This window comes from Protomyctophum parallelum (assembly GCF_964188405.1).
Source record: "Protomyctophum parallelum genome assembly, chromosome: 13".
NCBI classification, from domain to species: domain Eukaryota; kingdom Metazoa; phylum Chordata; class Actinopteri; order Myctophiformes; family Myctophidae; genus Protomyctophum; species Protomyctophum parallelum.
This window is the reverse complement of record NC_139708.1, coordinates 38,013,763-38,031,123: the sequence shown is the minus strand read 5'-3', so window position 1 is coordinate 38,031,123 and position 17,361 is coordinate 38,013,763. Positions and strand designations below refer to the sequence as shown.

Here is a 17,361-nt window from a genome sequence, read left to right as displayed (position 1 = left end):
ACACACACACACACACGTGGCCAGGGGAATCAGGGATAAAGCGTGACATGTCTGGTGGCATTTCTCTGACCTTTAAGGTCACGGCGCAACCAAGTGTCTCGGAGCGTTCCGCTGACGGACCCCGGGGTCACCCTGATGAGAACGAGGGGGGGGGGGGGGTCACCCTGATGAGAACGAGGGGGGGGGGGGGGGGGGGGGTCACCCTGATGAGAACGAGGGGGGGGGGGGGGTCACCCTGATGAGAACGAGGGGGGGGGGGGGGGGGGGGGGGTCACCCTGATGAGAACGAGGGGGGGGGTCACCCTGATGAGAACGAGGGGGGGGGGGTCACCCTGATGAGAACGATGGGGGGGGGTCACCCTGATGAGAACGAGGGGGGGGGTCACCCTGATGAGAACGAGGGGGGGGGGGGGGGGTCACCCTGATGAGAACGATGGGGGGGGGTCACCCTGATGAGAACGAGGGGGGGGGGGGGGTCACCCTGATGAGAACGATGGGGGGGGGGGTCACCCTGATGAGAACGATGGGGGGGGGGGGTCACCCTGATGAGAACGAGGGGGGGGGGGGGGTCACCCTGATGAGAACGAGGGGGGGGGGGGTCACCCTGATGAGAACGATGGGGGGGGGGGGGTCACCCTGATGAGAACGATGGGGGGGGGGGGTCACCCTGATGAGAACGATGGGGGGGGGTCACCCTGATGAGAACGAGGGGGGGGGGGGGGTCACCCTGATGAGAACGATGGGGGGGGGGGTCACCCTGATGAGAACGATGGGGGGGGGGGGTCACCCTGATGAGAACGAGGGGGGGGGGGGGGTCACCCTGATGAGAACGAGGGGGGGGGGGGGTCACCCTGATGAGAACGATGGGGGGGGGGGGGGTCACCCTGATGAGAACGATGGGGGGGGGGGGTCACCCTGATGAGAACGATGGGGGGGGGGGGGGGTCACCCTGATGAGAACGATGGGGGGGGGGGGTCACCCTGATGAGAACGATGGGGGGGGGGGTCACCCTGATGAGAACGAGGGGGGGGGGGGGTCACCCTGATGAGAACGATGGGGGGGGGGGGGGGGTCACCCTGATGAGAACGATGGGGGGGGGGGGGGGGTCACCCTGATGAGAACGATGGGGGGGGGGGTCACCCTGATGAGAACGATGGGGGGGGGGGTCACCCTGATGAGAACGAGGGGGGGGGGGGGTCACCCTGATGAGAACGATGGGGGGGGGGGGGGGGGGGTCACCCTGATGAGAACGATGGGGGGGGGGGGTCACCCTGATGAGAACGAGGGGAGGGGGGGGGGTCACCCTGATGAGAACGAGGGGAGGGGGGGGGGGTCACCCTGATGAGAACGGGGGGGGGGAGAGCATGTGCTTTCAGTGTCCATTTTGACAGCAAAATTAGATTTTTAGTTTTTAGTCATATAGTCTTTTGAATAGTTTTTCATTTAGTTTTAGTCACCAGGAATGTTTTAGTTATAGTTTTGGGGGCGAGTGATGGCTGATTTTACACTTGTTGAAAGTGGCTGATCTACAAGCTCACAACGCGACGTGTTGTGAGCTTGTGGCTCTGCTATTTCCATGCGACCAAGTGTGAAATGATTTGTTTATTTTACTTATATACTGGATATCTTGTCCACTATAGTCCCTTCCTAACGTTTTAGTCTAGTTTTTATTTTGTTGATGAAATTGTCAATGCATTTAGTCTTAGTTTTTCCTAGTCATCGTAGCTTCGTTTTCATTTAGTTTCCAGTTAGTTTTCGTCAGTGAAAAAAAAGGTCATAGTTTTAGTCGACAAAATCAAATCAAATCGTGGTATGGAGCCATTTCAGGGCCAAAAGTTTTGATCATTTATTAAAATCAGTTGACGAAAAAACATTTAAATTGAAGTGGAAAAATAAGAATTGAAACCGAAAGTCTCACATTTGTATCTTGAACTTTGAAAAATAAAAAAACGTATTCAAAAGTTTTTTTCAGTTCAAATGTATTTTTGATTTGAATCAAAATATATTTTGATTTTTGAGTAAATTATTTTTTTTCAGTTTCAGATCTTATTTTTTACGAATTCAAATCTTATTTTTACGGATTCAAATCTTTTTTTTTACCGATTCAAATCTTTTTTTTTCGGCTTCAGATTTTGTTTTCTTTTTCGCCTCTAACTTTTTTCACTTTCAGGTCGAAAACTTTTGTCTTGTTTTGGCCCTGAAGTTGCCTGGGGGCGTGGCCTCAACCGAGAGGGGCGTGGAATCCTGATTGACAGGTCCCCCCCCTGTGTAGAGTGTAGAGGCCTCTACTCTCTGTGTTGCACCATGACGCCACCCAGCATTGGGCAGAGGCCTCTACTCTCTGTGTTGCTCCATGCCACCCAGCGTTGGGCAGAGGTCTCTACTCTCTGTGTTGCACCATGATGCCACCCAGCATTGGGCAGAGGCCTCTACTCTCTGTGTTGCACCATGCCACCCAGCGTTGGGCAGAGGTCTCTACTCTCTGTGTTGCACCATGATGCCACCCAGCATTGGGCAGAGGCCTCTACTCTCTGTGTTGCACCATGACGCCACCCAGCGTTGGGCAGAGGCCTCTACTCTCTGTGTTGCACCATGATGCCACCCAGCGTTGGGCAGAGGCCTCTACTCTCTGTGTTTCACCATGACGCCACCCAGCGTTGGGCAGAGGCCTCTACTCTCTGTGTTGCTCCATGATGCCACCCAGCGTTGGGCAGAGGCCTCTACTCTCTGTGTTCCACCATGACGCCGCCCAGCGTTGGGCAGAGGCCTCTACTCTCTGTGTTGCACCATGACGCCGCCCAGCGTTGGGCAGAGGCCTCTACTCTCTGTGTTGCACCATGATGCCACCCAGCGTTGGGCAGAGGCCTCTACCGAGAGGGGCGTGGAATGGTAAGAATGGGTTAAGAGATATTCAGGTGACCGAATCCCGCAGTGTCAGTTGCTGGGATCCCTGTTTTAGTGACGTATTCATAGGCCTAGTTGTATGTGTCATGTTCATGGCGTGTGAAAACAACGCTATAACGGTATACATTTTCTCTTCCGTTTCTTCTCAGGTGCCCTCCTTCGCTCGCAGATCCAGCGTGCCCGCCGGCTTCGAGGAGACGTCCGCGGAGCCCGAGAAGTGCCTGGCGCCGGTGCAGCGCTCCCAGCTCCCCCAGCAGTACCAGCTGAACAGCAAGAAGCACCACCAGTACCAGCCGGGCAGCCAGGAGCCGGGCCCCGACCCGCTGACCAACAGCAACGGCAAGAAGAAGTTCATCTACCAGCTCAACAGCAAGAAGCACCACCACTACGAGCCCGACCGGGGCCTGTTCGACGCGCAGGCCTCCTCCAGGCTCAAGGAGGTGGTCAAGGTCCAGGAGTCGCCGACCGCCGGCGGCAAGCCCGCCAACAACCCGGGCTGGAACCTGCCGCTGGCGCTGCAGCAGAAGTGGGTCCGCGACAAGGACACCGGCTGCCTGAGCAAGGTCAAGGAGCCGACGACGACGACGACGGCGGAGGAGGAGGAGGAGGAGGAGGAGGAGGAGGTCGGGAAGCCCGGCGCGAAGCCCGTCGTCGTCAAGGAGGCGGAGCAGAGCGAGCGCGCCCTCAAGCCCAACCCCAAGGAGGCCACGCTGCCGAGCGCCGCCGGCGGCAAGATGAAGATCATCAAAAACAAGAACAAGAACGGGCGCATCGTCATCGTCATGAGCAAGTACATGGACAGCAGCAAGGCGCACGGCCACAAGCACCACCATCACCACCACCACCACCACCACGCCAAGGCCTCCTCCGACGTCGACAGTCCCAACGCCGCGCACCACCGGACCAAAACGCCGGGGGAGCAGCAGCTGCTCTCCGGGGGCGGCGGCTCGCCCCCCGTCGCCCAGCATCCCAACAAGTGTTCCCAGATCCTGGAGCGGCAGTTCTCCAAGCCGTCCCCCAGCACGGCGGAGGAGTACAACACAGAGGTGGCCCGGGGCCAGGCGGACCTGCCGGACGACCTGCCCTTACAGCTGACCGCCATGAGCCCGTCGTCGCCCCCGCCGACCCTCTGGTCCACGGACACGTCGGCCATATTGACCCCGACGACGGCCTGCAGCGACCACATCACCATCCCCTCCTTCCCCTCCAGAGAACGCAAGCGCAAGGCGCCGGCGCTGCCGGCGGCGGCGGCGGAGCCCGGCGAGGACGACTGGGTCGTTTCCAAGACTTTCCTGAGCTCCAGGAGTTTCAGCGTGCCGTGTAGCGCTCCGCCACAGGACAAGCCCATGGACCTCCACTGCAGCGGGCCGCGCCGCAGCAATTCGTGTACGTACGGCGGGGCCACGGACTCTGGGAACCAAGACGAGCCCATGGATCTCAGCTGTCCAAAGGGCATGAAGAAGCAGCCGGCCACGGAGGCAGAAATGCAACCGGAGCCAGAACTGGAGCCCCCGGCGGGCCTTACGAGTCCCGAGCCTATCGTTATTAAAGGTCCCGAGCCTGTCGTTAAAAGTCCCGAGCCTGTCGTTAAAGGTCCCGAGCCTGTCGTCGACGTTAATAGTCCAGAGCCCGCCGGCGTGGAAGTTCCAGAGCTGAGCGTTAAATGTTCCGAGCCTAGAGCGAGAAGTCCAGCTCCCGTGGCGGAGGAGACGGGGAAACGGGCGGAAACGCCCAAGGACAAGAAGGCTGTGAAAGAACGCTCGCCGTTCATGGGAAATATCATCATCACCGACATCACTACGAACAGTCTCACGGTTACCTTCAAGGAGTATGTGTCGTTCTAAAAAAACAACCGTTGGTTCTGTACAATTGGAGTACTAGTGACTAATATTGGCCGAGCCTGTTAATATGTACATATGTAAAAAAAAAAAAAAAAGACAAAACAAGACAAAAAAAACTTGAGAATTTTGTATATATGAAAATTTATAATTTATCATTCAAATTCCAATATGTTTCTAATAATGTTTTATACTGTAAACTCTGTGATGTTGTAGCCAAGAAAGTGCCCTCGAGGATTTGAGTGACTGCGTTCAGGTATAGATACAAATTGAAAGTGACACCTGTCATGTTGCAGGTGTTCAACGGAATAGCTTTGCTGTTGTTTCATACCGGTACCAAACTTATAGCCTGAGATGTATGAAGGGTTTATACATATTTTGTACTTAATATCTTGTTATTTTAACTATAATAGAAGGTAGAGAGAGGAACCTGTTGAGCTTGGCGTTGGCGATGAAAGATCGTCAAATTTCAGAGCACTTAAAACTGCATTTCCCTGTGCGTGCGTGCGTGCGCTTGGTTTGTACCATGTATTCTACTCGTGAAGAATTGGAATGAAAAAATATGAATTGTATTGCTTTACAATCTTCTTAGTCATCATTCATCCCCCTCCATTCTGAATGACCATAATACTTCATTTGTTTTTCGTATTTTCTTCGTTTTTTTTCCGTTTGTGGCTTTGGTATGAGAGAAGTAAAAAAATGGCCGTGGAATGCAAATGCTTGGCTTGGGTTGATCAATGGCGTGCCTGGCACTCGAGTTCAACGACACACACTGTATACATAACCTCCCCCAATGTGACAACGACATGTCTCTGCACTTGGACACATGCTGTGGCAACAATCTAAGCGTGCAGAATTTTGCCAGTAAATGTCCTTTTCCGCGTCAAGTGACCTAATTTCACACAGAGTGTGAACGTTGTCAAAATGCCTCCACTTCTCTCCTTGTTGTGGCACAACACAGAGGTCACAGCGACTATTGCTACACTATCTATTGCTATATTGCACTTTTACCTTTAGCAAACGTTTCAAGGAATAAAGTGTGGCAAAACATTGTATTTCCACAGGTGGTAACCATTAAAGAAAGTGATCTGTCACAGAAGAGAAGAAAAGAAATAAGATTTATTATATATCTAGAGTGTCATATATCAACCATGTCACTTTTCCCACTAAGATGACTTATTCATTCCTAACAATAATAAGTTGGAGATTTATTACGTTGCTTCTTAGACGTCCCACGTGACGAGGTGTTAATATTGCATATCTATTCTAGCCATTTCAGGAGTGTCTTTTTGTTTTGCAAACGTCACACAGCAATATTCATCTCATTCTTTTGTCGTTGAATATTATGCTTTGTCCGAGGAATATATGTGACTGCTATATACATATATATATATTTTAGAACAAGCTACCAGGGTTATGCCTGATTTGTATACGCGGTGGCATTCCGTGTCGCGTGCGACAACAAGGCGGAGGCGGTCTACAAGCTGTTGTGTGTTGCTTGTAGATCCACTGTTTTTTGGGTGTGTGCGCGACACTGGCATGCAGCTGTAAACACAGATCAGGCTCTGCTAGTAATTACACTAGTTGTCGTGAAGAAAGATTATACATGGAGTCCTGAGACTGGCTTTTGAGTTTGTTCAATCCGATGAGCGCAAGCTGTTCTTCTGATTGTGCTGCTGAGAATTCCACTGTCATAATTTAGCTTATGTTTTTGTTTAGAATAAGCCTGTTGGATGTAAAAGAAAATAATAATAATAATACATTTGAGTCTAAATTGCCTTGTACGCACACTTAATGCAACGCCAGTGAGAATGCCGTGATGAGCATCATGAAGACTAAAAATAGTAGAAGAGAATATTTATTATTACGTTTAATTTGTTGTTAAAAACAAATACAGTATGTTATCTGCATCAGAAGCAGTACCGTAGTCTGTTTTATTTTATGTCTTTGAGGCCGTTTTTTGCTATGTTTTCGGTCATTGTTTTTGCTACTTTTTTTTTTTTTTTTTTTGTTGATTCTTTCTTGCACTTGGTTCAAAGTCAAAATGATTGTTCTGCTCATAATAGGGGGTTGGATGCTGTTGGCACAGCTTTACTGGATGGTTACGTCTTTAACAATAAAGCAAACAGAAATGACCTTGTTGGTGCTTCCTGATGGCTGAAAGGGGGGCATGGTGGTGATGTGTGTCTTTGTTGTGTGAGGTGTGCATGGTTGCCCAGACAATGAGTGTCGTTTATTTGTAATATGATATATTTATTGTGTGTGTGTGTGTGTGTGTGTGTGTGTGTGTCACAGTGTGGTCCCGTCCGCCGATGGTCCTTGAAGGGGTTCAGGAGGGGTCCCTATATAAGAAGAATGAGAAACAGTTTAAACACTTAAGCCAGCCGTTTGATCTACAAGTTCACAAGAAGAGCTAGTTGATATATGCTATTTTTGACGAATGTTGAATTATCTTGAGGAGCTAGCTCCCTGCTTGGCACAAAATATTGGCCAAATATTGGCATCAACTGGGAGTCCTCGACATGACACTTTAAACAATTCTGACCTGAGGTCAGATTCTAAAAATGTCTGTTTGAAAATGACAGTTTTCTGAAAAAGCTGTGTTTCTATGTCAGTGGTTCTTCGATTTTTCAAAAATAGCAGACCTACAAGCTCTTAGCGCGCCACCGAGTGGCGCGCTAAGAGCTTGTAGATCTGCTATTTTTCAATAGCTAAAGCATAACATGATGCTAACACCAAAATGGGTTCCCGTTCAGAATAGGTTAAACAATATTTCTTAACCACTTGAACCAAAATATAGCTGATACCACAAGCTCACACAATGTGTCACAAGGCAAATTAGGCAATGCATTGTGAGCTTGTAGATCTGCAATTTTGGGGCGGCTATAATGCTCCGGATTGAATATGGATGCTGCGTGCGTGGATGAGGAGGGCGTTTTTGTCCTGGGATGGCGGTAACCGGCGTCATGCTAAACACACACCAGGAACAGGTCGTTGTTTTTGTGAACTCTGCAGATCTGGTTGCATAATCACAAACAATGCTGAACAAAGGGCCTGTGTATTACATAACCGGCCCTGTATCATTAGGGCAGAGCATGCTTAATGTTCCTGTATTTTTCTTGGCCTCAACAGCTGGAATGTAAATCCAAAACCAAGAGGCCTATAGGGTGTGTGTGTGTGTGTGTGTGTGTGTGTGTGTGTGTGTGTGTGTGTGTGTGTGTGTGTGTGTGTGTGTGTGTGTGTGTGTGTGCGTGCGTGTGTGTGCGACTGTGTGTGTGTATGTGTGTGTGTATGTGTGTGTGTGTGCGTGCGTGTGTGTTATGTAAGTTATGTGATTCCAGTGCCAAGACGTGCGTCATAATGGAGACTTGGCATTCGGGCGATGGGCACATCCAGTAAGTCTTTACTAGGGCAGGTAAGGCCTATAGGCTATGGATGTAATATAAGATTACATGGAATGTCTCTTGTGGAGGTTTCGTAACATCACTGAATAGAACAATAGACTGTGGCTCAGTCAGGAGGTATAGAGCGGGTCGTCCAATGATCCATGGGTCGGCGGTTCCAATCCTGCGGGGCTCCTCCTGTCTACATGTCGAAATGTCCTTGGGCAAGGCACTGATCCCGATGTGCTGGTTGGTACCTTGCACATGGCTTCCTTTTTTTTCTGTGTGGAAAATGCGGTGACATTGATCAATTCTCGATAAAAACGCTTCTATATTATTTAGGACCCCACAATCTAAAGCTATGTTTCTATGTCAGTGGTTCTTCGATTAAAGAAAAATAGCAGACCTACAAGCTCGTAGCGCGCCACTCGGTGGCTAAAGCACCAAATAGCTAAAGCACCAAAATCGGTTCCCGCCCCAAAATGTGCTGCACAAGGTGCCCCTTTTTCCACTTGAGCACCTGCCCCTCTAAATGTCTGTGCACGCCACTGCACTACGTAAAGCGCCTTGGATAAAGGCGCTATATATAAATGCACCATTTACCATTTTCATTTACCATTTATCCTATATACTGCCGAAAGGAAGCAGGACAGATGAAAGGTTATATTGGTGCGGGCCTATCCCAGGCTGTATACAGCCTGATTTAGGCTAGATATGGGGCTCCATCTTATCCCTTATCCCTAAAGGCATTTCCAATTTATTTTACTATTTTGAAAAACATTAAAGGTATATTCAGTGATTTCACTTAATTCAAATATCACTTATTTTTTTGTTTTGTTGTGATAATCCTCTCTACTATAGAGTGTGCTGACCATATAAGGAGTTCCTCCCTGTCCCCAGTTAACCCCTGGGGGTCAAAAAACCTTAGGTTTCGTTTTTGGCTCTGTATCCTGATTGGATGAAAGGCTTAGGTTCCAGCCAAAAACGAAACCTAAGGTTTAGGAGTGAAATCACTGAATATACCTTTAAATAGTTCAACTATAGCCGATCTATATGTGAGCTTATAGATCGGCTATATTTGAACTATTTTAAACTGTTTATTTTAAATAGTAAAGGTACTTGAGGTATAGTTCCAGGGGGTACTTGAGGTATAGTTCCAGAGGGGTCCTTGAGGTATAGTTCCAGGGGGTCCTTGAGGTATAGTTCCAGGGGGTCCTTGAGGTATAGTTCCAGGGGGTCCTTGAGTATAGTTCCAGGGGGTCCTTGAGGTATAGTTCCAGAGTGGTCCTTGAGGTATAGTTCCAGAGGGGTCCTTGAGGTATAGTTCCAGGGGGTCCTTGAGGTATAGTTCCAGGGGGGGTCCTTGAGGTATAGTTCCAGGGGGGGTCCTTGAGGTATAGTTCCAGGGGGTCCTTGAGGTATAGTTCCAGGGGGGTCCTTGAGGTATAGTTCCAGGGGGGGTCCTTGAGGTATAGTTCCAGAGGGGTCCTTGAGGTATAGTTCCAGGGGGTCCTTGAGGTATAGTTCCAGGGGTCCTTGAGGTATAGTTCCAGGGGGTCCTTGAGGTATAGTTCCAGGGGGGTCCTTGAGGTATAGTTCCAGGGGGGTCCTTGATGTATAGTTCCAGGGGGGTCCTTGAGGTATAGTTCCAGGGGGGGTCCCTTGAGGTATAGTTCCAGGGGGGGTCCTTGAGGTATAGTTCCAGGGGGGTCCTTGAGGTATAGTTCCAGGGGGTCCTTGAGGTATAGTTCCAGGGGGGTCCTTGAGGTATAGTTCCAGGGGGGTCCTTGAGGTATAGTTCCAGGGGGTCCTTGAGGTATAGTTCCAGAGGAGTCCTTGAGGTATAGTTCCAGAGGAGTCCTTGAGGTATAGTTCCAGGGGGGTCCTTGAGGTATAGTTCCAGAGGAGTCCTTGAGGTATAGTTCCAGGGGAGTCCTTGAGGTATAGTTCCAGGGGGTCCTTGAGGTATAGTTCCAGGGGTCCTTGAGGTATAGTTCCCAGGGGGGTCCTTGAGGTATAGTTCCAGGGGGTCCTTGATGTATAGTTCCAGGGGGGTCCTTGAGGTATAGTTCCAGGGGGGGTCCTTGAGGTATATGTTCCAGGGGGGGTCCTTGAGGTATAGTTCCAGGGGGGTCCTTGAGGTATAGTTCCAGGGGGGGTCCTTGAGGTATAGTTCCAGAGGGGTCCTTGAGGTATAGTTCCAGGGGGTCCTTGAGGTATAGTTCCAGGGGGTCCTTGAGGTATAGTTTCCAGGGGTCCTTGAGGTATAGTTCCAGGGGGTCCTTGAGGTATAGTTCCAGGGGGGTCCTTGAGGTATAGTTCCAGAGGGGTCCTTGAGGTATAGTTCCAGAGGGGTCCTTGAGGTATAGTTCCAGAGTGGTCCTTGATAAGTCCAATAAGTGCATGTCCGTGGACTAATGGGTCCTTGATATGAAAATGTTTAATAAATTAAGCTTTTTTTTTTTTAGGTCAGATCATATTTAACGATTGGTCTTCGACGCTCAGATCACTGTAGCGGAGATTCTGCGGATAATGCCTTTTCTTTGGCAAATAAGTCACCTGATATATAGGGGGTGGCATTTCATTAAGGCAACGGCTATAGGCATATAGGAGGCCTTTGCTATGTTTCACCAATATCGTAACGGGCCTCTACCACCCTTGGCCCTCTCTCTCTCTCTCTCACGAGGAGAAGAGAGGTGTTGTTGCTGCGTAATTGTCGAGAGTATATAATGGCTGCGAGCGATGTTGAACAGTCAAAACTATATGTGTCAATACGCCATGTATATCAACATAATAATTTACAGTATATATATGGGGGGGGGGGGGTGCTCATTTGGTCATGAAACGGGCCCCCAGATTCCTAAGACCGCCCCAGAGCCCAACTTTCTCCATGTGGCATTCTTTCTGTGGCCCTTCTCATGCATGTTCTCAGAGTCTTGCTTGTAGCAGAGGTTTGGCCCTGTGTTTGTGTGTGTGTGTGTGTGTGTGTGTGTGTGTGTGTGTGTGTGTGTGTGTGTGTGTGTGTGTGTGTGTTGTGTGTGTGTGTGTGTGTGTGTGTGTGTGTTGTGTGTGTGTGTGTGTGTGCGTGTGTGTGTGTGTGCGTGTGTGTGTGTGTGTGTGTGTGTGTGTGTGTGTGTGTGTGTGTGTGTGTGTGTGTGTGTGTGACAGAGGTCATCTGTAGTGAAACCGAAAACCAGACCTGCGTGAAACATGCACGGCGTCTGAAATCAAAACAAAGAATGTGCGAAGTCCCTGAGTATATATATATAACAGCTGACGAAATTAATGTTTTGGATAAATCAGAGGCCCGTGGAATGCATGTGCCCCCCCCCCCCCTCCGTGTGTGTGTGTGTGTGTGTGTGTGTGTGTGTGTGTGTGTGGTGTGTGTGTGTGTGGTGTGTGTGGTGTGTGTGTGTGTGTGTGTGTGTGTGTGTGTGTGTGTGAGAGAGAGAGAGACAGAGAGAGAGAGAGAGACAGAGAGAGAGAGAGAGAGAGAGAGGAGAGAGAGAGAGGAGAGAGAGGAGAGAGAGGAGAGAGAGAGAGAGAGAGAGAGAGAGAGAGAGAGAGAGAGAGAGGGGAGAGAGAGAGAGAGAGAGAGAGAGAGAGAGAGAGAGAGATAGAGAGAGAGGAGGGGGGAGAGAAGAGAGAGAGAGAGAGAGAGAGAGAGAGAGAGAGAGAGAGAGAGAGAGAGAGAGAGAGGTTTCCACGGGAGTTGCTTATCAAAGAATGTAATCCGGCGGGAACACCGCGTATAACCTTGAACAGGATTCAGGGTTGCTGTTAACTCCCCCTAAAATGTACGTCGATGAACACACACACACACACACACACACACACACACACACACACACACACACACACACGGCAAATGTTTTAACTATAAACTCTTGTCTCTTTAGCTGCTACAAACATAGGCCTATAAATGACGAAGACATGCAGGCTAAACTAAAGCTAAACATTGACAGTTGACACAATTAATCTGAAACATGCAGTTATTTCACGTATACTGTCCTATTTTGTGGCCAGACTTTCAAACAGGCGCGCGGGTTCTTATTGATTATAGATATATAGTAGGCCTACAATTCATCCTGTTTCGATTTTCGTATGGATTTGTGTGTCAATGGAAATGGAATCATTAAGAAACAACACAGTAGGATAGGCTACGTATAGTAGGCCTGGCCCCTTCGCCCTTATAATAGCCCTTATGGTCCGAAATCACTTTGTTCTGCACTATATGTCAAGAAAATCTACATTTGTGCAAGAAGAAGATTATTCTTGGATCGATCATTTAAGACGTTAAAGCGCTCTTTATAGGAACCAGACATCGTTTTTCGATGTCTGGTTCCTATAATTAATAATAATTAATTATAAGCTATATATTAGTTTCACATGTAGGCTGCTATACCCTATAGGCCTATATAATAATGACACGAACACCAACCCAAATTGAAGATTTGTTGGTTCAACTTTACACAGCTAGCGCACAGACTTTGTCAACTTTTCCAGATATAATTATTTAGTCCGCTGCACCTATTGGCTATAGTCTGCTTCGACCTATATACGACGCGGTGTCGCTTGCCGAAAAGCTCAGCTCATGGTCTTCGAATGTATCTTGGTATACGATGGAATAAAGAGAGAGGAGAGAGAGAGAGAGAGGAGAGAGAGAGAGAGAGAGAGAGAGAGAGAGAGAGAGGAGAGAGAGAGAGAGAGGAGAGAGAGATGCATGCAGCCATTTTCTCTCTGCTCGCTGCCTCGCTTCAATCAGCGGATCGGAATGTTGTGTACAGAACAGAGCTCATGTCTTCATGCGGAGGGAAATGGTTGCTTAATAACAACCACTGCAGGCTCATGAAAATAGCCTATACTGTACTATACCAAACTGACTGACAAGACAAGAGTCCGACTGTCTGCAGAAGAGGAGGGACCTTTTGAATGTGTCAGTCTGTCAGACTCAGACACAGAGGATAGGCTATAGCGTGCGACGTTTCAGCCGAATTTAGACGCAGGGAGGCATGGAGTAAAGTTAAAGTCCCATATTTCAATCAAGCCGAGCAGCCATGACAAGCAGAGTGAAAAGGAGAGAGAGAGAGAGAGAGAGAGAGAGAGAGAGAGGAAGAGAGAGAGGAAGAGAGAGAGAGAGAGAGAGAGAGAGAGAGAGAGAGAGAGAGAGAGAGGAGAGAGAGATCGATTATCAAATTATTCATATTTGATATAGGCTATAACTATATCACATTACACAACATATATTATATTGGATACAAATCGCAAACGGGCACATGTATGCATCATGTATGCAAGGGCGTCTAGACAATGGATTAATAGGCCAACAATATAACTATAATCCCTGATAAACCAATTAGGGCCTATAGCCTGTAATGACTTAAAGTGCATGTCCCAATATGACTAGAGTCTGTTAGTCATGTTGTCGAATATATAGGCCTATATATATATGTAATATAATCTGCCAGGCTATATATAAATCTATATATGCACAACAACAACATATTATTTCAGTGGACTCAACCAACCACCACGAGCCATGCGGAAAGTGCAAACACATATACATCTTCGCGCAGAGAGAGAGAGACAGAGAGGCATAATTTATTTATAGAGCAAAGGGTGCTGTTTCACATTCCTCTTACACAGTAAACACATCACGGTTCATTTAACTGTATGAGCGTATAAACATTAACCTATAATGACTTGTCATGGCGCCTGCACGTCCATAGATATGCGGCTAAACTAAAGCGTCTATCTATCTATCTATCTATCTATCTATCTATCTATCTATCTATCTATCTATCTATCTATCTATCTATCTATCTATCTATCTATCTATCTATCTATCTATCTATCTATCTATCTATCTATCTATCTATCTAGGCCTATATGGTATGTTATTAGGCCTATATTGTGTTTGACACTAATAAACACCATTTAAGCAAAAGGCTACATATACATATCCCCAAGAAAATACACTCAATTTTATTTCAAGTTCAAGTTTAAACGGCTCTTTCCCATGTCTCTGTGTTGGCCTAGACACTGCGGGGGGCCCTTATGTTGTTGTTGTTTTTTAGGCAACGACTCGAGGCCAATATAGAATATGATAATAAATGTAATCAAGACTTTCAATCATGAATTAATTGAACTATTTAAATGCCCGTCGCATGCCTGCATGCACGCTTTTATACCTGATTTGGCCGTTTAGAAATGATAGCCTATATATATTGCATGTATAAAGAGGGAATTAAATAATGCATTCTTTGCAATAAAGCACGGACAAAACACACGTATAGGATGAAAGCTTTTAGAGGTTAATTTTAGACCCCCCACGTATAACGTTCGCTTCATATTTGAGTTGTAAGTAATCATGCCCTGTGTGTGCTGATGGAGCCGAACCTGTAACAGAACCAAACAGTGCAGTAAACACCGCCACAGACACAGCTCTGCAGTTGCTGAGAAACCAAAGCCAGCCAAAATAAGACCATTATTATTTATTTTCATTGCATTTATAGTGCGACGACGATCGGATCGAGACGGCGTCGCACGCTCGCTCGACGAAGCACGCACGGCTTGTGCTCTCGTTTTCGGCAACAACAAGGCTTGTTGTCGGCAAGCGACATGCAGCGACATACCGTCGCAATGTGCAGACATTAACGGGTGCTGTTGTTGGTGTTATTAAAGGGCTATTATAATGTTCTCACGCACAGTCTGCAGCGGCCATTGCGACAAACAGCACAGCTTTATTATACGTCGTCGTGTGTCGTGTTGCGGTTTCTTTCTTTCTACACACCTCGTCTGACTCTGACGAGCGAACGGTTTCGGTGGTGACACGATGAAACCGTGTGATATAATAGGCTATAGCCTACAGCCCATAATAGTAGCTATAGCCTAACCGTCAGGAAATGTCGACGGTGTCTCTCTCTCTCTCTCTCTCGTCTCTCCTCCTCTGCTCTGCTGCAGGTCTGACTGTATCAAAATGGTGGTCATATTTCTGCGCCATTGCAGCAGCAGCAGCAGCTAGAGAGAGAGAGAGATAAACACGGCTTTTGTCCTGCAAAAAAAAAGTCGGAGCTCTATATAGCTCTATATCTCTGCTCGACTTCGGTCATAATCGCATGATCGCACGGTTTTATAATATGATAAATGATGATGATGGGAGATATATTATTTATATTCTTCGTGTATCTTTTTTTCGGTTAAATTATAGGCGAACGTGTGCTGTGGGTTAATAATCCATCTATCGCTCTCTCTCTCTCTCTCTCTCTCTCTCTCTCTCTCTCTCTCTCTCTCTCTCTCTCTCTCTCTCTCTGCTGCACTTTGAGTATACATCGCAACATGTGAGCGAGAAATGAAGTCATTTTTTTTGGAAAATATAATTATCTATTTCACTGATGAACCTTCTGAATGTTCTGTTCATTCCAGCCCTGGGGGGGGGGGGGGGGCTGTTTGTTTGGTATATATTGGTCTAAATGCTGCAGAATGCATGCAGGGAGGTGCTAAATGCTGTTTGTTTGCTATATATTGGTCTAAATGCTGCAGAATGCATGCAGGGAGGTGCTAAATGCATGCCTGCTTTCATGTTTGGAAACGGCGGAGAAAAAACATCTTTAAAATAGCCTATAGGTATAAATAATTATGGATATTACATATTTCTATACTTACAGAATTCGGACAACACTTAATTATGTAGGCTATATTGTCTCTTTTGAAATTGATACAAATATTATATAGACTTGTTTTCCTGCACGTGAATTCACCCTGGTGTTGAATTCTGAATGTATAATCTGCTGAACAGAATTTAAAGATGTGAGTTATAATAAAGGCAGATGAATAGATTATAAATACAATGTTAATAAAATGTACACTGATGTATACCCTCTGGAAATACATGGAGACATAACATATGTTATATGTTTATATGCTTTTGCATCAATGAAGGTTATGAATGAACAATGGAAATAGTTAAATATAGCTGTATCCTTTAATATAATAATAATAATAATAATAATAATAATAATAATAATAATAATAATAATAATAATAATAATAATAATAATAATAATAATAATAATAATAATAATAATAGAGTATAAATTATTACAGCTTTTCAGGAATCATTGAATTAATTGGGTCAAATCATTTCTACTTTAAGCACCAACAGTGTAGGGTATCCATAGCAAGAAAAACATAAAAAAGATCAAAACATGAACAATGTGTTTTTTTATAATAATTAAGATAATATTAATATATATAAGCACCTTTTGTTAGTCAACTTTCAGAAACATGCTACGTTTTGACTAATGTTAATCTGATTTCATAATAAGTCTCAACAGAATCAACAGTAGGCCTGCATGTAAATCTAGGCGATATTTATTAAGGAATTATATGCATATTGTTTTTTGTTTTTTTAAAGAGGGACATGACAATGAATGCAATAAAAAAAAAAGTTTTATTTATTTTTAAAAACTCGATAGATTGATGAACACTTGTAAACTTTAGAGCATTTATGATACCAGTTTTTTTTACATTCACAGAATAAGGGAATTAGTGGGTTGAAACATATATAGATTAGACAAATGTAATCAATTTAATCTGTTTTTAGTTTGGATTCCAGAAAATAACATAAAAGATAGATAGATAGATAGATAGATAGATAGATAGATAGATAGATAGATAGATAGATAGATAGATAGATAGATAGATAGATAGATAGATAGATAGATAGATAGATAGATAGATAGTTTTATTATTTTAGGTTAAACTAAGTGTTAAATCTATATTGTGATCTAGCAATTATTGTTGTTCATTCAGTTAATTTCCAGCTCATATAATACAGAGACAGTTCAGGTCGGCATACCAATTTCATCCAATCCGGAAGTCCATATTCAGGACACAGGATTGGACAATTGCTATATTGAAACATATAGAAACGAGCAGACAAATTTTGAAACTGGAATGTTCTAAAATTAAATTAATAAACAGTCATTGGCTGAAATTGGCAACCCATGTATTAAACCCACAGACAGACAGACAGACAGACAGACAGACAGACAGACAGACAGACAGACAGACAGACAGACAGACAGGGAGACAGGGAGACAGGGAGACAGACAGGGAGACAGGGAGACAGGGAGACCCGCCATGTTACTGAACAAACAATGTTTTCTCTCACAAAGTTTATTTTGCTTTGGTTAAAACCTTTGGTTTTGACCAAAAATATATCATCACTCGTA

The 17,361-nt window shown here is 46.0% G+C and overlaps 2 protein-coding genes across 2 annotated transcripts in view; both read left to right on the top strand.

The window, feature by feature from the left end:
• Positions 1 to 6,877, top strand: part of LOC310869316 (uncharacterized protein) — a gene marked incomplete at its 5' end in the record, with an annotated part of 28,309 nt that extends 21,432 nt beyond the window's left edge. The window contains 1 exon segment of the mRNA XM_083779978.1: positions 3,054 to 6,877. Within this exon segment, the coding sequence (XP_083636104.1) occupies positions 3,054 to 4,748 (1,695 nt within the window). The 3' untranslated portion in view covers positions 4,749 to 6,877.
• wbp11 (WW domain binding protein 11) overlaps positions 1 to 17,361 on the top strand; it is a 317,048-nt gene that overhangs the window by 50,907 nt on the left and 248,780 nt on the right. The gene's annotated exons all lie outside the window — the stretch shown is intronic.